Source organism: Dendrobates tinctorius, unplaced genomic scaffold, assembly GCF_039654945.1.
Source record: "Dendrobates tinctorius isolate UK_male_01 unplaced genomic scaffold, ASM3965494v1 ptg000129l, whole genome shotgun sequence".
NCBI classification, from domain to species: domain Eukaryota; kingdom Metazoa; phylum Chordata; class Amphibia; order Anura; family Dendrobatidae; genus Dendrobates; species Dendrobates tinctorius.
In genome coordinates, this window is record NW_027361797.1 from 50447789 (window position 1) to 50473264 (window position 25476).

A 25476-nucleotide genomic window follows, 5' to 3' on the forward strand; every position below is an offset into this window, starting at 1 on the left:
TTCTGAAGACAGAGCAAAAAGGAATTCAACTCACCCCAGCAGGGAATGGCAGAAATTAAGAAAAACAAGGCAAAACAAAACAAAACACAAATGCAAAAAGCAGTGCAGAAAACTTAGCTTTTGAGGAGCAGGAATCAGACTGGTCTCCTAGAATCCCTCAGAGAGATCTCCAGCAAGGCAGAAGGGCGTCGGCTGCCTTATATCCAGTCAGCAATTCCCGTCACCCAGTCATCATCATCATACCCAGGTGCTTGGTAATCAGCCTCACTACCTTCCTTCACCAGAAGAGGGAGTTCATCAGACCTCAATGGTGAAGGGGAAAATGCACTCACAACAGAGATAACTCTAAAACTGGGAAATCTTTTCAACCTTAGGACCAAAAATTCATTCTAGCTGATTACATTGATAATTTAATAAAACACAAAATTTTACACAAAATCTAATGCAAAAGACTTGAGCAAAATAGACGTAAAGTTCATCCTGCTATAACTGCAAATTGATTCATTTGTGTCCCCAAACATTGGTATGTGAACTTTACCCCATGGCGCTGGTACAGCTGCAGAACAAATAAGATAAAAAATTGCAAATCATTTTCCTTTATCCCACTGTACACCATCACATTATAATAAACCTTGGCCGACGTTCAGCTGGATGAAATGTATAATGCTATGTATATAAAAACAAGATTGTGCAATCTAAGCCAAGATTGTCTGACGAAGCTAAATGGCAGTGAGCCAATCAGTTTATTATAGGTTATTTGTGCCCTAGTAAAGATTAACACATGTAGGAAAAATAAGGCCCAAGTGTATAAATATAAGGGCAGCAGCACAATCAGAACAGACTCCTACCAGTACTTCGCTATGGCTTTTATTGCCTACTTTTTGGCTAGAGCCGATGTGTTGGTATACTTTTCAATTTTCATTGCACTATTCATCTATTGGATAAATGGAATTAAGAAGAGCACAGCAAAGATGCCCCCTGGACCTATGCCTCTGCCGGTCATTGGAAATCTCAACCTGGTGGACCTGAATAGACCCCACGAATCTCTGATGAAGGTAGGATACTGTATGGTCAAGGAGAGTGCAACAGTTAGCTGCGAGCAAAGAAATTGGGGGTGATTTCTGAATAAAACAGGTATGAATGGATTCTTGGTGGGCATTACATGTTTGGAGGTCTTATTCTTTGCTGCATTATACACAAAGCATTGATGTAAATGGGCGCTGTGTAACTCTTCATTTCCTCTGTGGTGGCGAGGGAGAGAGATTGAATACTTACAGTCAGATTTCCCTGAAATAATAGCTGATCACTGGAGTTTCCTGCATCTGGACACTTTGTGATCAACCTATTGTCAAGGGACCATCTAATAAAATAGGAATGGTTCATTCAAATCAAGAACCTCTTGAAGAGCCTTAGACCTGTCATGTTGCTGGAGATCTATGCAACCATGTCCTGCTATCATGATTTTCACTGCGTTAATTTACTAAGTTAGTGCCTTGTTCCTTTATTTAAACAATAGAAGAAAAAATGGATTAATGAAAATACCATAGCATTTAATGTATGACAAAATGTAACTCCGATACCCTTGCCAAGAGCGTTGATCATTTCATTTGTAAACTTTGGCCAATATTTTATTATGGGGTTTATTGTCTCCCCTGCTGCTATAACAGTTTCCAATATCCTGGGGAGCATTTCTACCCAATATTACAATGGGTATAAAGATTTATGTCCATTGTATCAGATGAGCATTAGTAGAGTTGGGCATTGCTGTTGGACTTTCCTTGGGATTAACAGTTGATCACCATGGATAAGAAAAGCCAAATCTGATCTGTGCAATTGATCACTGCACCAGATTATTTTGGGCGATCATTCTCTTTAATAATATTCATTGAAGGGATCACAGTTTTGTTGGGTTCTTTTTCACGACACTTTGCAAAAAATCATTTTTATCAGTTCCTAGTAGCTTTGGGAAATATAATTTGTATCGATGGCGGAGGTCTTCATTGGTTGCAGAACCCTACCTTCTGCCCAGGTGTTATGTCTTCTGCTACTGGCAGGGCTTTAAAGTTCAGCTTTCTGAATGTTTATATGTCATTAGAGGCTACATCGGTGTAGGAATGTGTGCCAACCGGGGGTGGTCCCTTCCGCACACTCCACACCTTTGTGTTCCCAAAAGACTGGAGACTGGAGTCCGTAGATGTTCAAAGAGTTTTCCTTTATTAGGTTCCTTCTTCAACACCAGCAGTATCCGACAACTTCTGCACACCTGCCTGGGTACCCGTATACACGTCTCCTCCTTCCTCTTTCCCAGTGCGACGGCTCTTCAGTCTCTTTCATTGTGGCTGCCTTAGGCCCACGGCCACAGCGATCACCTTGGCAAGCCTGTCCACCCACTGCTACACCTACTTCCCCTTCGGTGGCAAGCCTTCTGGTACCCCAGGCTTCTCCTGTCTGCAGCTGTCCTTCTTCAAGGACCACCCCCATCTGCTGTCTCCCTCAATCTGGGGATCTCGTCCCTTTTATCCTTTCCTCCTGGAAATCCCCTTCTCTTGTTCCACTTACCCCGCCCACCATGACTTGGCTTTTCCTAGCCTTAGCTGTTGTTAAGGCCTTTCCTTTCCCTGCACTGTGTCTCCCCCTAGTGGCTAACTTCTGTACTCCACTGTCTCTAGCTAATCCCTTCTATGTCAAGCATATACACATATACTTGTAGTGGCTACCACAGAACGTGTCACACAGCACATATACATCTGTCCTATACACTCAGACAGGTCCACGTATTAGTCCACCCTCCTACATAGGTACATTTTAATGATTAATATATGAGAAAGTGCAAAATATGAAGACATGCAAAAATATTGAAGAACTAATGTTTTATGCACTTTTTATATATTGCACGCAATTTTCATGCCTGTAGATTGGTGGGTGGTTAAAGAAATGAAGCCCTCAAAAATCACTGAAAAGTTGGTGAAGAAGTGTGCAGAGAGGGAAGCAGGAATGCAAAGCCCCTGCCCAAGTGAGCACACGGAATGGAGTACAGTGCGCACTTCTCTGCCATATTTTGAACGATTGGTGAGGGTCTCAGGAGACAAGATCCAGGATCCCACCGTTAAGTGTCTACAAAATATAAAGAAATGCATAAAGATTATGATACTCTTTAAATAGTTGATTGCCAGGATTCATGCTTATAGTTATGACCCCAACTGAACTCCAACGAAATTGGTCTGAGTTCAACGAATGAGTTAATTAATCACAAGCTGTTAAACTGAGATTAATCAAATACACTCTTGAAGTCACCTCAATGAAGTGTGGTTTGTTCTGTATCAATGAATAAATATGTAAGTTGGCCAGTAGTTGTGATTGTCTTTGTCCTTAAACATGACTCCCAGGATGGTGCAATTAAGGACAAAGCAGGGTACCCTTACAAATTACTCAGTATGAGGCCGGCCAGTGTAACACTTACAGTCTCTGAGAGCACAAGCTGAACGGATACAACACAATAGGGCTATTGAGAGGGCATTGTTTGACCTATCCAGTCTTGTTACATACAGTTGTGTTCAAAAGTTTACATACCCTGGCAGAATTTTTGCTTTCATGTCCTTTTTTCAGAGGATATAAATGATAACACCAAAACTTTTTCTCCACTCATGGTTAGTAGTTGGGTGAAGCCATTTATTGTCAAACTACTGTGTTCAGAGGCAAATCTGGGGGGGGCAGCTGGGGCATGTGCCTCGGGCGCAGCCGGCAGGGGGGCGCAGTCGGGCCGCCTAATGCGGCAGTCCGCAGTGTCTGACCGCTGGGTCAGAGTGACACCAGCAGCATGATCAGGTCATGTGATCAGACTGCTGACATCACTCGCCGGCGCCCAGAAGGACTAACACTGGTTGTAAGTGTGCTCCACTCTGGAGCTGAAGAAACCACCAAAGATTGAGGGAGGGGGAAGGGGGGAACATAATGTGTGGGGGGATTTGGAGTGGGGATGGGGTTATTTAATGTGTGTGGGGGGGTTGGAGTAGGGATGGAGGTACTTAATGTGTGGGGGGATTTTGAGTTGGGATGGGGGATTATTTAATGTGTGTGAAGGATTTAGAGTGGGGATGGGGGGTCATTTAATTTGTGGGAGAATTTGGAGTGGGGATGAGGGTTTTTTTAATGTGTAGGGATATTTGGAGTGGGGATGGGGGTTATTTAATGTGTGGGGAGATTTGGAGTGGGAATGATGGGATGTGTGTTGAGCACCCCCAGGGCAGGTGTGAGGGGGTTACTCGGTACCGGGCCGGTGTCTTAAAGGGGAAGCGTCGCGGTGGCAGTGACCCGGTCCGTGTCCCTGGGTGTCCATGTAAAATAGGTGGAATGAGGCTGAATAAAGTTTATAGGCAGATAGTTTGTGACGCTATCTGTGGTATCTGGTCAGAAGGGGGACCAGCGCTGCAGTGCAGATCCTCTGGGACAGATGGTATGATGCAGCAGAGTTAGTAAAGCTCTCCACAGGCAGAGCTGTAGTCCCAGGGCAGTGGTAGTAGATGTTGAGGTAGATTATGTAGTGTTAGGCACAGAGAGGTAGCAGTGCTGAAGGGGGTTGCAGGAAGGATTCAAAGAACACGACAGAGTGCAGTTTCTTTTACCTTTTACTGTGTTTTGTAGGTCAAACGTGCATGAATACTCTGTTGTAAAATATGTAACAGTAAGCAGCAAGTGCTAGTAAAAGATGATAACAAAAAAAGGGTATTTAGTTGATACGTTTTTGCAAAAAATGTATACGAAGCCACTCCACCACGTCACGGTATACTCTTCTCGGAGCAGTCCTATCTAATGTATTTAAACCTGATCATGTGAACAGTACGCTGTGAAAAATGGCTCTTTATGTGCATGTCCCACCAGAGAGAGGCGAGGATCTCCCAAAGCTTCCATGAGCAAGAAATTAATAAATTAAAAACACTTGGGACATGCACAAAAAAGAACAGGTCAGTAAGACAATGTTCACACCACCCAAAGACTGAGACACAGAAAAAATACACAGTATGACAAACGTGCATGAATACTCTGTTGTAAAATATATGTAACAGTAAGCAGCAAGTGCTAGTAAAAGATGATAACAAAAACAGGGTATTTAGTTGATACGTTTTTTGCAAAAAATGTATACGAAGCCACTCCACCATGTCATGGTATACCCTTCTCGGAGCAGTCCTATCTAATGTATTTAATAAACATACTGAACCCATAGTTGTTAAACTGCAAGCACCTGTGGTGCGTAACACGCGTCGGGGTTTGGAGGAGCAGTTTGTCATTTGACATCACATTGTGCGGGGACTGCCATCTCAGGTATGAGGGTTGAATTGGGCCTCTCACTTTGCTCAGGTTAATGAGCTGCACTGACCGCCCCTGTTGGCTTCCATTCTGGGCAAGAGACTCATGGCACATTTTAGATAGTCCGTCATGGACATGTGTATGTGGACATGTGGATGTTATTTGTGCTTTTTGAATTATGCATTTGCATTTTATTACTTATCAATAATATAGAACTTTAATAACTCACCTCATGTTTTGAGGTCTTTTTAACCCAGTTAGCATATTTTTGTGCAATATTTTTGAGGTCAGTGTATTATGTGCATTAAGTGATAGCCTCTGCCTTCTGAGTATTTTGGCTGTCAGTATTTGTCCTCCTCTATATGACTCCTCCTTTTTGTCTGGTTTGAGGCACCAACGAATAATTATTTTTTCTTGTATGTATTTGTGTCATTTTGCAATAAAAATCTATTTATAGTATTCTCTTGTCTGACACTATTGATTGTGCTCATAGTTTAACAACTATGCATTCAGTATGTTTAGTGACTATGTGCAGTGTTACCCATCCTATGTTTTAGGAAATGGGTTGGGGTGGTATGTTCACTAATGTATTTAAACCTGATCATGTGATCTGTGTCTCAGTCTTTGGATGGTGTGAACATTGTCTTACTGACCTGTTCATTTTTGTGCATGTCCCATGTGTTTTTAATTTATTAATTTCTTGCTCATGCAAGCTTTGGGAGACCCCGCTTCTCTCTTCTGGGACATGCACATAAAGGGCCATTTTCCTAGCGTGCCCATACCGGGCAGTGGCTTTCTGAATCCTGCTCATGTAGGTATTGTTCACATGATCAGGTTTAAATACATTAGATAGGACTGCTCCGAGAAGGGTATACCGTGACGTGGTGGAGTGGCTTCGTATACATTTTTTGCAAAAAAAGTATCAACTAAATACCCTGTTGTTGTTATCATCTTTTACTAGCACTTGCTGCTTTCTGTTACTTATATTTTTCAGCAGAGTATTCATGCACGTTTGTCATACTGTGTGTTTTTTTTGTGTCTCAGTCTATTTGTGCTTTGTATGTGCAGTCCAGGATTCAGATCACAGATGGTACAGGAGTTGGTCGGCCTGGAAGCAACTTGGGAATCTCTCTATGCAGATGGGTTGTATAGTCTCCTTTCTAGCACTAATCTGAAGTACTTGCAGTTATGAATTACACTCAAGTTCCTCTGGCTTGCTCTTACTTAGAACTCCACCTGCATGGCAGGCAGCTGTAGCCCTCTCTCTCTCTCTGGCTCACACACATTGCTGCTGTGTCTTCGAGTGTTAGGTGGGAACAGAGCATTTACAGTCTCTTGTTCCTCCGGCTTCTGCTGTGGGACCTTTAGTATCCACACAGCCTCGGACACCGGGGTACAGTCAATGCGCTTCAGCTTAGGGGTGAGCTTGACTCCAGCTCTGTCCCCAGCTCATCTCCACACATCCACACTCTTCCCTCTCTCTGCACGAACTAACTAACTTTCTTCCTCCTGACCACAGAGCGCAGCTGCTCAGCAGTTTGGTTCAGAGCTCTGTTATGAATGAGTTACCGAGGAGGAAAAACAAAAACAAGCTAAGCCACAGAAAACCAGAGAGGTTGGTAACTAAGTGGATTGCAGACCCCTGATCCTATCCACACAACTAGCAGTAGCTGTGGAGCGTACCTACGATGATCCTAGATGCCTCGTCACAGCCGGAGAACTAAATAAACTTAAAGCAAGAAAAGGGGAAATCTAAACTGCCCCAGAGCAGACCCCAAAGCAAAAGACAGCCCCCAAACATGTATTGTCAGTGAGACAAGATGAAAACACAAACACAGGTAGAAAAATAGGCTGAGCAAATGATGGGGCCCACACTAACTAGAAAGGACAGGAAAGGAAAGATGCTGTCTGCAATCACGCACAAAACTCTGCCAAAAAATGTCCAACACTTTCTGATAACAAAAAACCCTGAAGTCACTAGACTTGAATTCCCTATATCAGCACTCTGGTATATTCTGAAGACAGAGCAAAAAGAGACCAATCTGATCAGGGACAAAAAGCAAACTGGCATAAACAGAGACATAAGAATGGAAATTCAGCACAGCCCCAGCAGGGGCTGGCTGACCACAAAAACTGAGAAAAAAAGACCAAATCTCATGTGAAAAAATAGCAGAGCACACTTAGCTTGTGAAGGCAGGAATAGAACTGGAAAACAGAACCTCAGGGCAGGAAAAAATCACCAGCACAAAATTAGGGAGTCGGCTGTCTTAAATCCAGTCAGAGACTCCTGATGTCCACTCACAGTCCTCCTCCTCAAGTGGCAGGTCTCTGCCATTTAGATCAGCTTCATTACCTACTGTTACCACTAGAGGGAACCCGGATGGAGAACTCACGATTCCTCTGTCAACACATCCAGCTCCACCACCCTCACCAGAAGCCAGAGGTAAACCAGAAAATGAGTTCACAACAGAGCTCCCTCTGCTGACCCGGAGTGGGAACTGTGCTGTGTGCTGGAACTACCTGATATTGCAAAAAAGGGGGGGAGACAAAAAGCGCAATAGGGTCTTATCCACGTTTCAAAAGACAGTATGTCATGAAATATGCTCACCTGGTTAGGATGAGATAAGAGCGTGTAGGTAGCGGCTTCTGCAGATCCACAGGTCTTCAGCGACCAGAAGAAATGATGAATCCAAAGGGAGTTTGTAGCTATATTCCGCGCTGCTGCTTTAGACAAAATCCAGGAGAATGCTGTATGATTGCAGTGGTTTTATTGGTGGTATTTCCTGATGAAGGGGGCATGAGACCCCTGAAACATGTAGAATAAAACCACTGCAATCATACAGCATTCTCCGGAACTACCTGATAGAGAGACCCTTTCATTGCTTCCAAGCATAACATCACACTTCCTAGGAGGGAGGTATTGCCACTGTGGCGACCGTACTCCTGGGGGCACCACATGTGCAGACACAGTATGGGGGAGTCAGGGGTGTGTGAGAGCAGACAGTATAGAGAGTGAGGGGGTAAATATATGAGGAGACAGTATGGTGAACAGGGGGGATGTTAGAGGAGACAGTATGAGTGAGGGGAATAGTGTGAGGCGGCAGTATGGGGGAAGAAAAGTGAATGGGCTCAGTGGGTTTTATCCTCTATAATCAGCTTATATCAACACCCACAAACAAAAAGGCTTATGCTAAGTATTATATTGCAGGCAAAAAGAACCATAAATATGGAACAATCTCACCCCATCCTTCACTGAAAGGGACAAGCGGATTCAAGAGGTAATGCATATGTTAGATCAGGTAACGCCACTCCTGACGCGTTTCTCCTCTTATCCAGGTTCTTCAGGAGAGTAAAAGGCAAAATCTTGGCGTTACCTGATCTAACATATGCATCATCTCTTGAATCCGTTTGTCCCTTTCAGTGAAGGATGGGGTGAGATTGTTCCATATTTATGGTTCTTTTTGCCTGCAATATAATACTTAGTATAGGCCTTTTTTTTGTGGGTGTTGATATAAGCTGATTATAGAGGATAAAACCAGCACTTTATTTGGCCTGTTATGCTAATGAGGTGTTTGAATGTGATATATAATCTCATACTAGATAAAACCAGGTTGATCTTTTATGCTAATTGAGTGCTGCAATAACCTATATAACCTTTTTATTACCTATGGCATAAAATCGCTCGCTGCAGTTGTGTGCATAGCACTATTTGATATTTTTTGCCCCTTTGGGGTACACTGTTGGTTTGATTTATTTGGTGATTTTTTCACGAAAATTTGAAAAAAGACTTTTTAAATTTTAAGATTAAGTCCTCCACTTATCCTTCCACAGTGACATACAGATAGCTTCACTGTGGCCGTGATAACAGCCGTTACACGGTACTGAGAGGAGCATGCACGTACACGGCTGTCCGGTGTACGTAGAATTGTCAAGCTCCGTGTTTTTTAAGTATATGGACTGACACACGCTGTCTCTCTATAGTTTTGAATGTGATCAAACAGCAAATATATTTAACTGTTTGAAAACTAGACAAAACTATAAGGTGCAGGTCTGTAAGAACGGAACATGTCCTCGACTTATTCTCACAGAGTGACACACAGATAGCTTCACTGTGGCCGTGATAACAGCCGTTACACGGTACTGAGAAGAGCGTGCACGTACACGGCTGTCCGGTGTACGTAGAATTGTCAAGCTCCGTGTTTTTTAAGTATACGGACTGACACACGCTGTCTCTCTATAGTTTTGAATGTGATCAAACAGCAAATATATTTAACTGTTTGAAAGCTAGACAAAACTAGAAGGTGCAGGTCTGTAAGAACGGAACATGTCCTCGACTTATTCTCACAGAGTGACACACAGATAGCTTCACTGTGGCCGTGATAACAGCCGTTACACGGTACTGAGAAGAGCGTGCACGTACACGGCTGTCCGGTGTACGTAGAATTGTCAAGCTCCGTGTTTTTTAAGTATACGGACTGACACACGCTGTCTCTCTATAGTTTTGAATGTGATCAAACAGCAAATATATTTAACTGTTTGAAAGCTAAACAAAACTAGTAGGTGCAGGTCTGTAAGAACGGAACATGTCCTCGACTTATTCTCACAGAGTGACACACAGATAGCTTCACTGTGGCTGTGATAACAGCCGTTACACGGTACTGTGTGAGGAGTGTGCACCGCTGTATGGTGTGAAAAAATGCACGCTCAGTACCTCAGCAGGACAAAAAAAAAAATTGGGATTGCTTTTAAAAAAGCAGTTTGCAGAGCAGTGGGTAAACAGCAATGCAGCCGTCAGGAAGCCTTAGAAGGCAGCCTAACAACCAACACCGCTGATCCAGCAAAATATAGCCTCCACTTGCACTGCACACACAGTGACTGGTGTGTTGTACAGGCAAAATCGCTAGCAGCAGAAGCAGTTTTTGGTGTCTTCTTCCCTGCCTAATGCTCTCCCTACAAAATCATCATCAGCAGCAGCTCTCCCTATTCTGAGATCAGCATGAGTAACATGGCGGTCGGCGTGCACGCCCTTTTATTCCCCCTGTGACGCCCACCAAAGCAAGCCAATCACTTGCATGCCCTTCTGAAAGATGGTGGTGACCCCTGCTTATGTCATCACGTTGCCCACAGTGTCCGTGGATCCTGATTGGCTGAAAAAGAGCACAAAACAAACTTTTGAAACGCGACTTTGGCGCGTAAGTCGCCGACCTCGTGGCCAACCTCATCCTAGGGTCGGGTTTCGTTTCATGAAACCCGACTTTGCCAAAAGTCGGCAACTTTTGAAATTTTTCGACCCGTTTCGCTCAACTCTAGTGGTAACCAAACAGTGTCTGATGACGCAGACAGGCTGTGACTGGAGAGCCAAAGAGCAGGGCCGATATTCTGACCGCTGGGGGCGGGGGAGGCCTAACATAGAGAGGAGGCCGTATGACAGATGGAGACGGTTCTCTCGACCTGTGGGACAAGGTGTAATGAGTGCCTGGTCTCGAGAGCCTGATGTAATGTTGTGTGCTCAACCCCACAAGTTTGAACAGAGGGGGGAGGTATGTGGTGTAGTGACCACGATGTCCACTAAGGGGCGCTGTATGGATGTCCCAGGAGAGTGGATGAATGGCAAGATACTGAATGACTGTTATGTATCTCAAGGTGGGTGGCCTTGAGATGGAGATTTATGTGTGTGTGTTAATCAGCAGTGATACTGCTGAGGTGCTGGTTCAATGTGTCAGGGACTAGTTACCTACAAACCCACCCAGGGGGTGTGTTTAATAACGCTATTGTAAAGTGTATATGTGTGTGTGTGAAGGACCTGTGATGAGGTCATAGACATGTGATCTGGTGGGCATGGCTACGGACCATATAAGGTGGCCAGGGTCGGTCACATGGGGTGAATGCTGGGACCTGGTTGGTCCAGTGTGGAAGGTCCCGTCTGAGTGAGATGGTTCGGCCTTCTGACAGCAAGTGAACGCTGTGTTAATGGCTGCACGTGCCTGGGAGTTCCCTGGAGGGAATGGACATCTGCAGTATGCTAAAGGAACCATGAGTGACCCTGACGTGGGTGAGATAACTGAGGCTAGATAGCCTGTGTATGTTTAACCTGTGTGACCACAGGGATTACAGAGCTGAACTCTGTCATGGATGCTATGCTGTTATGTTATGAACGAGTCACCGTAGGAGGCAGACACAAAAATAGAAGCTACGTCCAGAAAACCGGAGAAGTTGGCAACTATCAGATTGCAGACCCCTGAACCTATCAACACAACTAGCAGTAGCCGTGGGGGGTTCCTACGGTGCCCTAGACCCTTCGATCACAGCCAGAGAGCTAAATAGCCTAAAGACAGAAAAGGAAATCTAAACTGCCCCAGAGCAGACCCCAAAGTAAAAGGCAGCCTCCAACATATAATGACGGTGAAGCAAGATGAAAAAACACTCACACAGATAGAAAGATAGGCTGAGCAAACAATGGGGCCCAAACTAACTAAACAGGAAAGGAAAGGACGGTTGCTGTCTGCAATCTGCAAAAACCCTATGAAATACATAAGCCAACAGGCTGGTATGGAAAAAGGCCCTGAAGCAGCTAGGCTTCAAAAACTAAATCAGCACTCAGGTATTTTCTGAAGACACAGCTAAAGGAATTTAGCTCACCCCAGCAGGGAATGGCAGAAATCCAGCAAAACAAAAGTCAAAGCACAAATGCAAAAGGCAGAGCAGAAAACTTAGCTTTAGGAGAGCAGGAATTCAGACTGGTATCCAAGGATCCCACCGAGAAATCACCCGCAGGGCAGAAGGGCGTCGACAGCCTTATATCCAGTCAGTGACTCCACTCAGCCAGTCATCATCATTAGTCTCAGATGTTTGATAATCAGGCTCACTACCTTTCTTAACCAGCAGAGGGAGTTCATCTGGCCTGAGTGGTGAAGGGGAAAATGAACTCACAACACTGTTATATGAACTTTATGTTGCTTCTATGGGTTTATGCTGCTGAATAAACCACATGGACTGTTTTGGTTTTATGGAAAATCTGTGCCGGATCTCATTTTGTGGCTGCTGAGCGAGTATCCCCTACTTGAATGACAGCGCTACCTCACAGTACATTAAATCTCATTTGCCAAGCGGTTGCCCATTCGGTCATCTAATTCAGAACGTATTGCAATATTGTAATGTCAAGGTCAGATTTTAATATCCTACATAGTTGGGTGTCATCAGCAAAGACTGACACTTTACTCTCAACCCCATCCACATGGTCATTAATAAAGAGGTTAAAAAGAATCGGTCCTAGTACAAATATCTGTGGTACCCCACTGCTGACTACTGTATCTCTCATATAGAGTGTGTACTATTTATGAAGACACTTTGTTTCCTGTCATTTAGTCAATTTCTTACCCATCTGCACATAGTTTCCCCCAGTCTTTGCTTCTGTAGCTTCATTATAAGGCTGTTATGTGGAACTGTATCAAATGCCTTTGCAAAATCCAGATAAATCACATCAGCCTCATTACCTAAATCCAGATTTGCACTCATCTCCTCATAGAAACCTAACATGTTAGTTAGAGACAACTTGTTCTTCATTATTCCATGCTGCCTGTCAGTTATTATATTATTATCTACAATATATTTCTGCAGGCCATCTGCATAGTGCTTGACAAATGTGACCAACTTTTTACTATTGATGCTGCCTATGCAGCATCAATAGTGAAAGATAGAATGTTAAAAATAATTTAAAAAAATAAAAAATTGGTATATACTTACCCTCTAATTCTATTTTTTACAGGGATATGATACCCAGGGCATGGGGGAGAGTCTCCTCTCCTCCAGACCCTGGGTACCATCCGCACATGAAGCACTCACTTTACGCATGTTGGGCATAGCCACATGCGTAAAGTGAGCGTTTCAATGCAATCCTATGGCGGCGGAATCGCCACGATTCCGCAGAAATAATAGACATGCTGCGGATTTTACCGTTATGCAATTCCGCAGCGGAAAAATCTGCAACATGGGCACAGCAACTGTGGAATCCCATAGGATTGCATGGGGATGTGTTTTATTAGCATCTTTTAAGTGTTTCCGCTGCGGCAAAAACACGGCGGAAATGCATAAAAAACGCAACGAGGGCACACAGCCTAAAAGCTCCTCCCTCCGTCTTATCATTTTTCCCCGAGAACAGCTGCACCCTCCCCATTTACGTGCAGCTCGTTCCTACCGCAGAGCCTGTAGCCGACAGTCAAGTCAGCACAGTTCTCCATGAACCCAAACCCTTCCTTCCTGCACCAGTTTCTAAGCCACTTATTTATCTCCCTAAGCTCACGCTGCCTATCTAGTGACGATTGTGGCAGCAGCAGTAATTCCGAAAACTGGACATAACATTGGATATTCAAACCACTTGGGTCATTAAATATTTAGATAATTTGGGAACTTCAATGGTATTTTTTTACATTTAATTGTGAAAAATAAAGGTTTTCTTTTAATGGGGGGTGAGGAATTCTTTTGACTAGTCGGACCTTGCAAAGTAATGGGAATATATATTTTTTCAAGCATCTTCTTCCAGAGACACACGCTATCTGTTTGCTTAGTTCTCCTGGTGCAGGCCACAATTTCTCATCACTGTCTCTAGTCATACACTCCCTGTTCAGGTGACAACTCAACTCCTGCCATAGCTTCTCAAACTGTCTTAGACTATAGTACCATTTAGCATTCAGGACAGGAATTGAGGTGCTAAGCTTGGTGATTCAACTTTCAAATTGAGGCAGAGAGCATAGTGGTTGTAGAGTAACAGGAATATTCTTTTTCATTCTAACCTCAGAACACTTACAATCACAAGCAGTCTACTCTGGGGTTCCAGACAACTGTTACAGAATGCTTTGCACAATCTTACCCATGGACATACCCACCATGGGGCGGGGGGGGCAGCTGCCCCCCCTAGAAGCAGTGGCGCGCCACGCACCTATCCTGCTGCCGGCCCTTTAAATTTTCTGGCACTGCGCAGGCGGCTTTACAGGTGTGCGTAGTGGCCCGGGTTCCCTGTACATAGGGGGTTAATAAGAACGCCTGACGTTGAATGTCAGGACGTTCTTTGTGGCTGGAGAGAGAGCACTCTGCTCTCCCCATCTCCCGCCCCTGGCTGCAGAGCACCACTCGCTGAACCTGAACGTATCAGGTCAGTGACTCAGGCATCCAGAGGAGCATACCCGCGCGCTCCTGAGGCAATCTACAGTGTCAGACAGGACAGGTGCTGAGCTGGGGTTTGGGGCTGGGCTGATGCATACAGGGGCTGGCTGGGCCTGTTGTATACAGGGACTGGGGCTGATGTATACATGGGCTGGGGGCTGGCTGGGCTGATGTATACAGGGGCTGGGGGCTGGCTGGGCTGATTTATACAGGGGCTATCTGGATTGATGTATACAGGGGCTGGGGGCTGATGTATACAGGGGTTGGGGGCTGGCTGGGTTGATTTATACAGGGGCTGACTGGGCTGATGTATACAGGGGTTGGGGGCTGGCTGGGCTGATGTATACAGGGGCTGGGGGCTGATGTATACAAGGGCTGATGTATACAGGGGATGGGGGCTGGCTGGGCTGATGTATGCAGGGGCTGGGGGCTGATGTATACAGGGGCTGGGGGCTGATGTATACAGGGGCTGGCTGGGCTGGTGTATACAGGGGCTGGGGGCTGGCTGGGCTGATGTATACAGGGGCTGGGGGCTGGCTGGGCTGATGTATACAGGGTCTAGCTGTGGCTGGGCTGATGTATATACAGGTGCTGGGCTCAGTTGGCTGGGGCTGGTGATGATGTATATACAGGTGTATATACAGGAGGTGCTGGGCTCAGTGGGCTGGTGAAGATGTATATACAGGTGCTGGGCTCAGTTGGCTGGGGCTGGTGATGATGTATATACAGGTGTATATACAGGTGCTGGGCTCAGTGGGCTGGGGCTGGTGATGATGTATATACAGGTGCTGGGTTCAGTGGGCTGGACCTGGTGATGATGTATATACAGGTGGTGAGCTGGGCCTGGGGATGATGTATACAGGTGCTGGGCTCAGTGGACTGCACCTGGTGATGTATATACAGGTGGTGCTGGGCTCAGTGGGTTGGGGCTGGTGATGATGTATATACAGGTGCTTGGCTTAGTGGGCTGGGTCTGGTGATGATGTATATACTGGTATGGGGCTCATTATACTGTATGGAGCAGTTTCATTCAACTTCTTTGTTCTAAAATTTTACAACCTGAATGGCCATGGCTTGCCCCCCCCCCCAGTTTTGATCCTGGGTACGCCCATGGATCTTACCCATGCAGGGTTCAACTGCTTCTAGAGACATACACTGTCTCTTTGGTCACAACTCACATCCAGCCACAGTTCCTCACACTGTCTCTAACTATAGTACCACTTAGCGTCTAGGCCATGGCTCCTCTCTTATTGTCTAAGTAGCTGTGGCCATTTCAAGGCAGGCACACTGATGCTGTTAATCTCTCAAGGTCACCATTGAGCTTCTAAGTCCAGGTTCCATCTTTAGGACAGGGCATCACTCCAATTAGCTTAGATCCTTCACACTCTAGCTATTTCCAACTCTCTCCTGTCAGGCTTAATTTTTAAGCTGCTCCTATCAGCCTTTAGGCATCTTGTTCTCTGAGTTTAGTGTAAAGGCAACATACTTTGATCATGTCAAGATTTTTGCATATTTCCCCAGCTTCAAGGTCTCAACAACAACTGTCGCTTGTTGGAAGCCAATCTTTATTAGCTCTGTTTGAGTGACATTGTGGTTTGAAAATACAATTTTTGCCTTTAGAGAAGTAATATTCAAATTAATTTTTCATATGACTAAAAAATATGATATTTTACAGCTTTCTGAGAAGTATGGCGAAATATTTACTTTGCATTTTGGACCTAAGAAAATGGTGATACTTGCTGGATATAGGATTGTGAAAGAAGCCCTTGTTACACGAGCTGAGGATTTTGGTGAACGGGCGATTGCTCCAATTTTCGAAACTCTCTTCAAAGGACATGGTATTTATAGAATTATAATATTGTGCATTCTATAAATCGTAAATACACAATTATGACTTGCTATGGGAGCAAAATACTTGAAGTCCAATAACTATATCTGATTCTACTAATTGAAGATTCACTAAAAGCATCAATAAATGTAATTTCTGAGTACTTTTTTTGAATTGAAGAACACTTTAAACACTTACGCCAAATCTTTGCGATTGCGTAATGAAGGGGGATAGTCATGGCTAATGTTCTGCATTCTTCTTATTCCTTAAACATTTTTTGTGAATTTTAAACAAAATAATATACATTAAAATGAAGCTTGCTGATATTTATTGAACAAATCCAGGAAAACAAAAGAAGTGAACAATTTTTATCAGTCAAGGGTGAACATGAACAAGAAAGACACAAAAGAAAAAAGGAAGGGAGGGTGGTGCTCAGGTTATTCCTAGAAAATAATCAGCAGTCCTGTTTTCAACTTTTATCCACCTTCTCCTTCATCTCTTCCTATTTCATCTCCACCTTCTTCTATACACCATTCTTCTTCCGTTTCCGTCTTCTCATTCATCTTCCTCATCATCATGTTCAATCTTCTTCCTTTTTCATTTTCCTCTTTTCTTTGATTTTGTCTTCCTTCTGTTTTTTTCTTTATCTAGTTATTCATCTACTTCTTCATTCTCTTCATTTTTTATCTTATGTTCACCTTAACTCTTTCCTGGTTTATTTTTCCATCTCCTTCATCATCATTATCATTATAATAATCATCATCTTATTTATTTGTCTTTCGCCTTTTTTTCTCAGTCTTTACCTTTATCGTTTTCAGTCTACTTTTCTTCTTCTTTTTCTTTGTCCATCATCTTCTTCTTAAACTCTCTTCTTCGGCTTTATTATTATTTTCTTAATTCTTTCTTACTTTTCCTGTTTTTTTCTTATCTTTCGCGTTTTCTTTTTTGTCCTCACTTTTTCCATCTTTTCTACAACCATCAGTTTTTTCTTTTCTTTTTTTTCTCTTCTTCTTTTCTTTTACTTTTGGATCATTTTTTTCTTTTTTTCTTTCTCATTATTAGTAGAACTATTATTATGTATGCCAACCTCAGTTGTCATCTTACATGCATTTTCTTATTTGTGGGTTTTATTCATAAATCCAATTTTTAAATCACAATTTTAAGCTTCAACTTTTTAAAGAAACCACTTGTTGGATTGTTTAGATTACTAAAGGCTATTTTCTATTCAGTATGATTAATTAATACTTACCAAGGTTTTTCATATTTAACTATATTTTAGGTATAATATTTTCCAATGGAGAAACATGGAAATCCATGAGGAGATTCACGATATCAACACTTCGAGACTTTGGAATGGGAAAGAAAAGTGTGGAAGCCAGAATTCAGGATGAATTAATGCCCCTTATAGAAAGTTTTAGATCTCACAATGGTAAGAAACATCATTCACATTTATCTAATAGTTTTCATATACTCTAACTTCTTGTTTGTCGCTTTCTACAACCCGGTCTACATAATCCAAATTGTCAATCCGCAACACAGTTAAACTACAATGTTATTCAGAGGGGTTTCGCAAACCCATATTCACATATAGTAGAGGGTACACCACAAAGTGTGAAGTTTTTGCTCTATATTTGAATCACATTTTTCTGCACGTGGGAAACATCTACAGCATCTAAACATATCATTAGGATTTCAATTGTTATTCAGGCCGTAGGGTTGCTCCAATTATCACTTGGTTGTTTCAGTAATCTACAGTCATTACTGAAGATGACTTTACCTTGGGGTTACAAATAACCATTTACATTAAGCAATTTTTTATATTTTTCAGCTTTTTTACTGTTAATTTATTGTATTGTTTAGATATATTTTTTTATTCTTCTAGGCAAACCATTCAGTACTCACATGCTGATAAACAGTGCAGTTTCCAATGTAATCTGCTCTATTATCTTTGGGAAAAGGTTTGAGTATGATGACCCAACGTTTGAAAAATTAATCAAAATGTTAGATGAAAATGCCAAACTGGTCGGTACACCCGCAGTGCTGGTAAGAAAACCTTTAGATCTTAGATCTTACCGTTTTAGTGAATTCTCAGAAGAATAGTATCATTTTCACCTTTAGGACTTATTGTAGTGCAATCATGAGCTCAGACAAATGGACTCAAACTCATCTCTTGGTTCACACCCAATATCCTCCAGTTGCTTAAATAATAATATAAAAGTGCCCTGTATAATAGATGATGACTTTGTCCTAAATGGTTCCTTACAATTCATGTACAATGTCCGATTAGTATTCTGTTTCCCCTCTCTGTAATTCAATAGTTTACTGTACTGTAGCAGAATATACCTTCTCAGATGCTATTGAAATACAGTGGGTATAAGAAGAACATAATAGAGAATTTACAGGAGCTGTCTGCATTGCCCTATGGGGTCCAGATAATACTGCAGTTTTCTATACATTTATTATATACTGCTCACAAAAATTTAGGGATATTTGGCTTTTGAGTGAAGTTTCAGGATGATCCTAAAATGCACTCCAATCTTTTCAGGTGAACGTAATGTGACATTCTCTAAACCTTTGAATGCACATGTCCAACTGTTCATTGTCTCAGTACTTTTTGCACAACTTGCTGTTCTCTAACGAGTATCTTAATGACAAAATTCACAATAGGAGTTTGATCAATGTATCGCCCAATAAATTTCAGGGTTCAATCAGAATTGGTGTGTAAACAGTTTTCCTCATCATGCTGTTCACATTTTGACTATCATGTGACCAAGGCGACATCTAACAATTGATCAACAGTACCTCATCATTGCGAGGCTTCAAGCAGGATGTTCTCAGAAGGAAGTGGCTAAGGAGCTTACGGTGTCACAGAGTGTCTTCAACTGGTTGCAAAAGAGATACAGAGAGATTGCAAGAGTCACAGAAAGGCAGAGAAGTGGAAGTCCTTTCACAACAACCAGATAATGAATGCCACACAACTCCAGGCACATGTAAGGGAGGTGAGAGGCACCCAAGTGTCACGTCAGACCATTCAGAACCATTTACATCAGAGTCATCTGTGTGCTTGATGACCTGCTAGGGTATCTGATCACACCCACCAGACACAGGCATTATCGTCTTGCGTAAGCCATGGAGCGAGGGACCAGTGGTCCTCAGTGCTGTTCACTGATAAAAGTTCATTCATGCTGAGCAGAAATGATGACCGCCGATAATGTTGGAGATGTCAAAGAGAACACTATGCATCAGCCACTGTTGTCACCGAACGAGCCTTTGGTGGTGGTGGAGTTACAGTGTGGGCATGTGTGTCTAATCAATGCAGAACTGCCTTCCACTTTGTGAATAGTACAGTGACAAGTCCCTATTACTTGACTAACCTCATTATTTCAGTCATTGTGCCTCTTTATGAATGACACAGCTCTAATTTCATCTTCATGGACAACAATTCTCTAGTTCATCATGATCACATCATTAAGGAACGGCTGCTGGAGACTGGGTTACCTCAAATTGAGTGGCCTGCACTTCCTCCAGACATGAATCCAAAAGAAAACCCATGGGGTCAGCTGTGCCACCGTTTAGAGGCTCGTAACTCTGTACTCCAGAATCTCAAAGACATGATGACTGTCTTCAAGAAGAGTGAGATTCCATTTTTCAGCAGACAATATCTCAATTTGTGAACAGCATGATATGTCGCTGTCAAACTGTAATTAATACTCAAAGCCACCTAAGTTACTGATGCGTTGACATTTTGGGGGTATACCTACAACTGTTTTTGGCTTTTGTTTAAATAAATTGTTTGAAGTGAGAAAATCACCATTGCAACCTTCCACTTAAAGGGGGTTTCCCATGAACAAAATACATTTTAATCAACAGAACTTGGAATGATAATAAAAATAGCAACAATTGGATGTGTTAAACAAAAATGTTCCTGTGCTGAGATAATCTTATAAATGTGCCCCTGCTATGTACTGTGTAATGGCTGTGTCTGACTGTACAAGGGCATGGTCTGATCATACCACATCTCCTTGGCAGGGAAGGAAGCAAAAGAGAGTATACACTCCCTGTAGTGTGAACTTTTTACCGTTTCCATATATTTCACCTGAAAGCCAAATACCCCCAGCTTTCTATGAGTAGCGAATGCTCTGCTTTACACAGGGTGGACATTTATATGGATACACCTAAATTAAATTGAAAAGGTTGGTGATATCAACTTCCTGTTTGTGGCACATTAGTTTATGGGAGGGAGAAAACTTTTCAAGATGGGTGGTGACCATGGTGGCCATGGTGGCCAGGTGTTTTCATATAATTGGCCCACCCAGGTGTATCTATATAAATGGCCCACCCTGTATAATGAATATAAGGTATTCTCTCATAGCTGTTCTTCATATTTCATGTAACCGAATGAGGATTTTATTAGTATTCTTAGTGATGCATGCTACAGACCACCTTATATTACACAGATAGGTTGCTAGGTAGGAATGCAGAGTTTTTAATCAATTAAAGAAAAGAAAATGACCTATTGATTACATCAGGTTTTGTGTTAAATGTATTTTTGCATTTTGTGTAGAAGCATCTAATGAGCATATGCAAAGGTAATTGTGAAATGTGTAATCAGCTGTGTATAGAGGTGTTATTAGTCATTGTAATCCTGCCTCTGATGATATGGAGTCTGCAGCACACTCTTACTGAAAGCACAGGAAGTATGTGTCTAAAAAAAAGTCCCAGTGGCCAGTGTGAAAATTGCAAGGTTACTATTTTTTTTCCAAAAAATAAAGATTTTAATAGTAAAATGAAGAAAATACCGTATTTTTCAGATGATAAAACCCACTTTTTCCCAAAAATTTTTTTGGGAAATGGGGGTGCATCTTATAATGCAGATATACCTTATTGTTGCTGTGGCTGCGGGTGTCGGGTGCTGCCGCTGCGCTGTGTTCCCGATGCTGCTGCTGCTCTGTGTCCCCATTGTTGTGAGGTGCTCTGCCGACATTTTGTGAAAGGCCAGAGCCCCTGGCAGTTCTTTCATGGTTTCCTGTGTGCTAAAATCTCATCTCCCGAGATCTTGGTGTCATGATCCCAGTACAGGTTTTTGAGCTGCTCTTCAGGGGTTAATTTCTGGAGCTCAGTGCAGGTTTTGACCTGCACACCTGGGGTTAATGATTGTGGCCTCTCTTTGGTTCTGGGAGAGCTTCTTAAACCCCTGGGAAGCTCCAATCCCTGTCAGTTATACTTTTGCCTTTGGCCGAGTGTGCTGACCTCTGTGTGCCTGTGCCTGTTCTTTGCTATAGCTTGTTTATAAGGTTCTGACCCGGTTCTGTTCCCCGTTGTGAGTTTGCCTATTGATTCTGTACTTCGCTACCCTCCCTGTGTATGACTCATTGCCTGTGATCTGACTACAATCTGCTCGCCCCTCTTGTACCTTGCAGCTATCTCTGTGTGTGACTCATTGGCTACGTCCTGACTATTCTCACTGTCTATGCCCCTTGGTAACTTTGTCTCGCAGTTACCCTGCTAGGCGTTCTCTTGCAGCTCCTAGCTCTCTTGAGTTTAGGCCATGCCCCTAGCAGTCATGTGCTTCAGGTCCTGCTGCTCTGTAGTACGCATCTACTCGGCTGCTGCCCGCTCCACAGTTATCTTTGATCACAGTTCGCTTTACTCAGGATACACGCACTGGCTCAGTGAGCAAGTTCAGTGCGGTGTTCCTGACATTTGGTGCCGAGATCTCCATCTACGCATGCATGCCTCCCGGCGGCAATTTACCCAGAGTCCACTGCACATGAAACCATGGAAGAACTGCCGGGGGCTCTGGCCTTTCACAAAATGTCGGCAAAGCCCTCCGCAGCATCGGGGACAGAGCGCAGCAGCACAAGTTTTGTGTTTTTTTATTAGCTTAGTTTTTTTTTTTTGCAGATAGAACATGTACTTATTATAGTCTTATGGCCTTTTCACATACACAAAGTCCTGTCCGATTTTCATAGATTTTGCCAATTAAACTCATCCATTTCAGTAAATTTGTGAAGTGTCCGTTTTTCACTGACTGATGCTAGTAGAAGCTTAAGAAACCTCAATCTGTTTTTTTTTTTATCATATGAGAAATATGGACGACATGTATGAATGGTAAAAAAACATTCACATGGACCAAAAATGGATACAAATTGGGTCCACTACACTGACAAAAGTTACGTAGAAAAAAACTGAACCGGGCCCAAATTTTGAGAATACACATGACCGGATTCTAATCTAGGCTCCTAGTGATGTAGGGTGGCCGAGCTGCTCCAGATATACACCGTTGCTGAACTTGTCTGTACTTTTTGCTACAAGAAAATCTAAAGAGGAATTGTTGATTTCCACAGCTGTATAACTATTATCCCTTCCTCGGATCACTCCTTGGTCTACATAAGAAAGTAGAGCAGAACAATAACGATTTGAAGAGTTTTATTTCCCAATGTTCGAAGAATCGACGATTGGATTTAGATGCAAATGACATCACCGGATATATCGATGCCTATCTTCTGAAGCAGGAACAGGTGCGTTAATGGTGCACATGTTATCTTAATTTTCCTTTATGAGATCAAAAGGGTGTGATATCAATTATTCTGGGAACATCTGAGGATTCTACTGTCTAGTTGGTTGGTTTTAGGCCACATGTGACCCTGTGGCCGAAAGTAAAAGTGAGACGGTAAAAGTGAGCGGACGCCATGACATCATTACAGTGCGCCCACAGTACCGAGATGTGCAGAGGATCTGTAGACACTATGAAGAGACCGGAGCACCAGGGGAACGAGCAAGGTGAGTATTTTTACTTTTTTTAATGTGGGGACTATTTTACTGCACAAAGCATTATGTGGGCCTATATACTGTATGGAACACTACGTGGGGCTCATTATACTATATGGATCACTATGTGGGTCTCATTATACTGTATGTGTTAGGGTTGCGGATCGCAATATATATAATATATATGGAAGTGCGATCGCAAAAGAAAAGAAAACTGCTGCTCAGTAATGGCGGAGTACTAACAAAACACCGACGGGTTAACTGCTGACCCGGCGTATACGGGAGGGAACTCTGTTGCTTCACAGAACCGCTGTAACAAATGCCGGAGCCTGTTAACATCACAGGACTCAGTGGAGTGAGCGCTAGTGTACAGTCTCAGGACTGCCCCAAAGATGCAGGGTAAGTGTCCTTCTAGATGACTAGCACTCGGCGCCGCAACTGTGGTACCAGGTAGAAGCTAAACTAACAGAAAACCACACTGAAGTGCGTAGAGTGCCGTACTGGCGGATGCCACTAACCAGCCTAGACTCAGGACTGGAAAGCGCACTCTAAGGGTACAGAAGTACGTACGGCACCACTCTGACAGGCGCTGCAGTAGATGCAGTACAGTGGTGCCTTAAAGATTGGCGTACACTGGGGCTCGCATGTGTGAGGAGCAGGGAGCACTGCGGTGCTAGGCAGTGTCACAACTTGGCGCTGACTGTAAACTCTAATCCTACCAACATGTATATCAAAGGAAAGGGGTTTCATAATAAGTCAGTCAGTGTTTCACAAGCATCCATCAACCCACACACCTCTACCAAATACTCTGTATACTATCGCATGGCCGAGCGGCCATGCAAACCTTTTATAGCAGCGTCCTTCTGGGACCTTCCTGATGGTCCAATCTGAGCTGGAGAAGGACCTGAGCATGTGACCTCTGATCTCCAATGAGACATCGTCCCATGGGAATGTTCAGTAGACCGAAAGGAGGACTTAGTCCCTGGAATAGCTCGCTGCTGACCAGCATGCGTTGCTATAGCTGGACCAGAGGTGGCAGCAGCAATCAAACCCACAGTGCTAGTCTGAGCAGAGCGCTGGGATCGACGAGTCTGCTGAGCAGCCTCCTCTGTGGCCGAAAAGGAATGGGAGACCGCGGAAGGCAAGGCTCGGGATTCCTGCTGTGCAGCGACAGGAACCCGACACCTAACAGTATGGATCACTATGTGGGGCTCATTATACTGTATGGAGCTTGAGGTGGGGCCAATACACTGTAGGGAGCACTATGTGGGGCCTTCATCATACTTTATGGAGAACTATGTGGGGCATAATGCTGTTTGGGGAACTTTGTGAGGAATTATGTTGTATGGAACACAACGTGGGACCATTATACTGTATGGAAGAAAATGCTGGTACTCATTATACTATATGGAGGGCTGTGTGGGGATTATAGTTGGAGTATCATTCTGTGATGGGGGTCACCATTCTTTGTTGGGTTGTACAGTAGGGTCATCTTATCATGGGTGTGGAAGGTCCTGTGGAGGAATTCACTGTGGAGGCATCATACTGTATTTGGGGGAACTTTTGTTTGAATCATACTTTATTATCTGTACTATTCAATTTTTTTTCCTTTGTTATTACATATTTAAATTAGGTTATTGGGCTATATGCTTTTTACTGGTGTTACATATTGCATTATTCTAATATTTTATTCTAAGATCTATTAATTAAAATTTACTGTGTGAGTAGGACAACCCGTTGAAATTTGTTTCCATATGAAAAAGTTAATTGTTATATTTGATAAGGAAAAGCTTCCTCACTTGTAAACATTTTTTTTAATAAATATTAAGGTTGGTCTGGGACTTTTCCCAAGCTTTTAATTTTGGCATTCTGTGTATTTGAGTTTGACATCCCTGCTCTAAAGTAACTAATTTATATGTAAATTAGGCTTACAAGTTCAGTGGTAGACGTATTAGTGCACTTGCTTCTCTCTACCCCTGCTTCTTGATTGATTAACAGTAAAGACAGGCTCTGCTGCTCAATGTCACCTCTGCTCTGGACTTGAGTATAGCATTGGAAGAAAGAATCAAAGAGAAACGGAGAACTGAAAGTGCACTGACACGCCTACTGGTGCACTTGCAAGCATCATTTGCATATAATTAAAACATGAATTTTGGCAGAACAGGGCACCAGATAATGACATAGTAGGTAAAGTTGGAAATGTGTTTTCCTGCCTTCCAATGCTTCAGGTATTAAAGTCACATTCTTAGTGAAAAGTTCACATTAATTTTATGAATGACAGGATACCTGTGGTAATGCCACACACAATGCTAGAAACATCCAGTAAAGAGTAAATCTGGATGTTAACTTGTATGTTTAAAAATTGTGAGTAAATCAGTAACTTTAGTTAGTCAGTATTTGCTGTTTATGTCATA

General features: G+C 43.0%; 1 protein-coding gene across 1 annotated transcript in view; it reads left to right on the forward strand.

Annotated features, from left to right (window-relative positions):
• Positions 1 to 817: 817 nt before the first annotated feature.
• LOC141047814 (cytochrome P450 2K1-like) overlaps positions 818 to 25476 on the forward strand; it is a 53636-nt gene continuing 28977 nt past the window's right edge. The window contains exons 1-5 of the mRNA XM_073543134.1: positions 818 to 1055; positions 16139 to 16301; positions 17571 to 17720; positions 18174 to 18334; positions 22639 to 22812. Coding sequence (XP_073399235.1) covers positions 861 to 1055; positions 16139 to 16301; positions 17571 to 17720; positions 18174 to 18334; positions 22639 to 22812 — 843 coding nt within the window. The 5' untranslated portion in view covers positions 818 to 860. The remainder of the gene's footprint in view (positions 1056 to 16138; positions 16302 to 17570; positions 17721 to 18173; positions 18335 to 22638; positions 22813 to 25476) is intronic.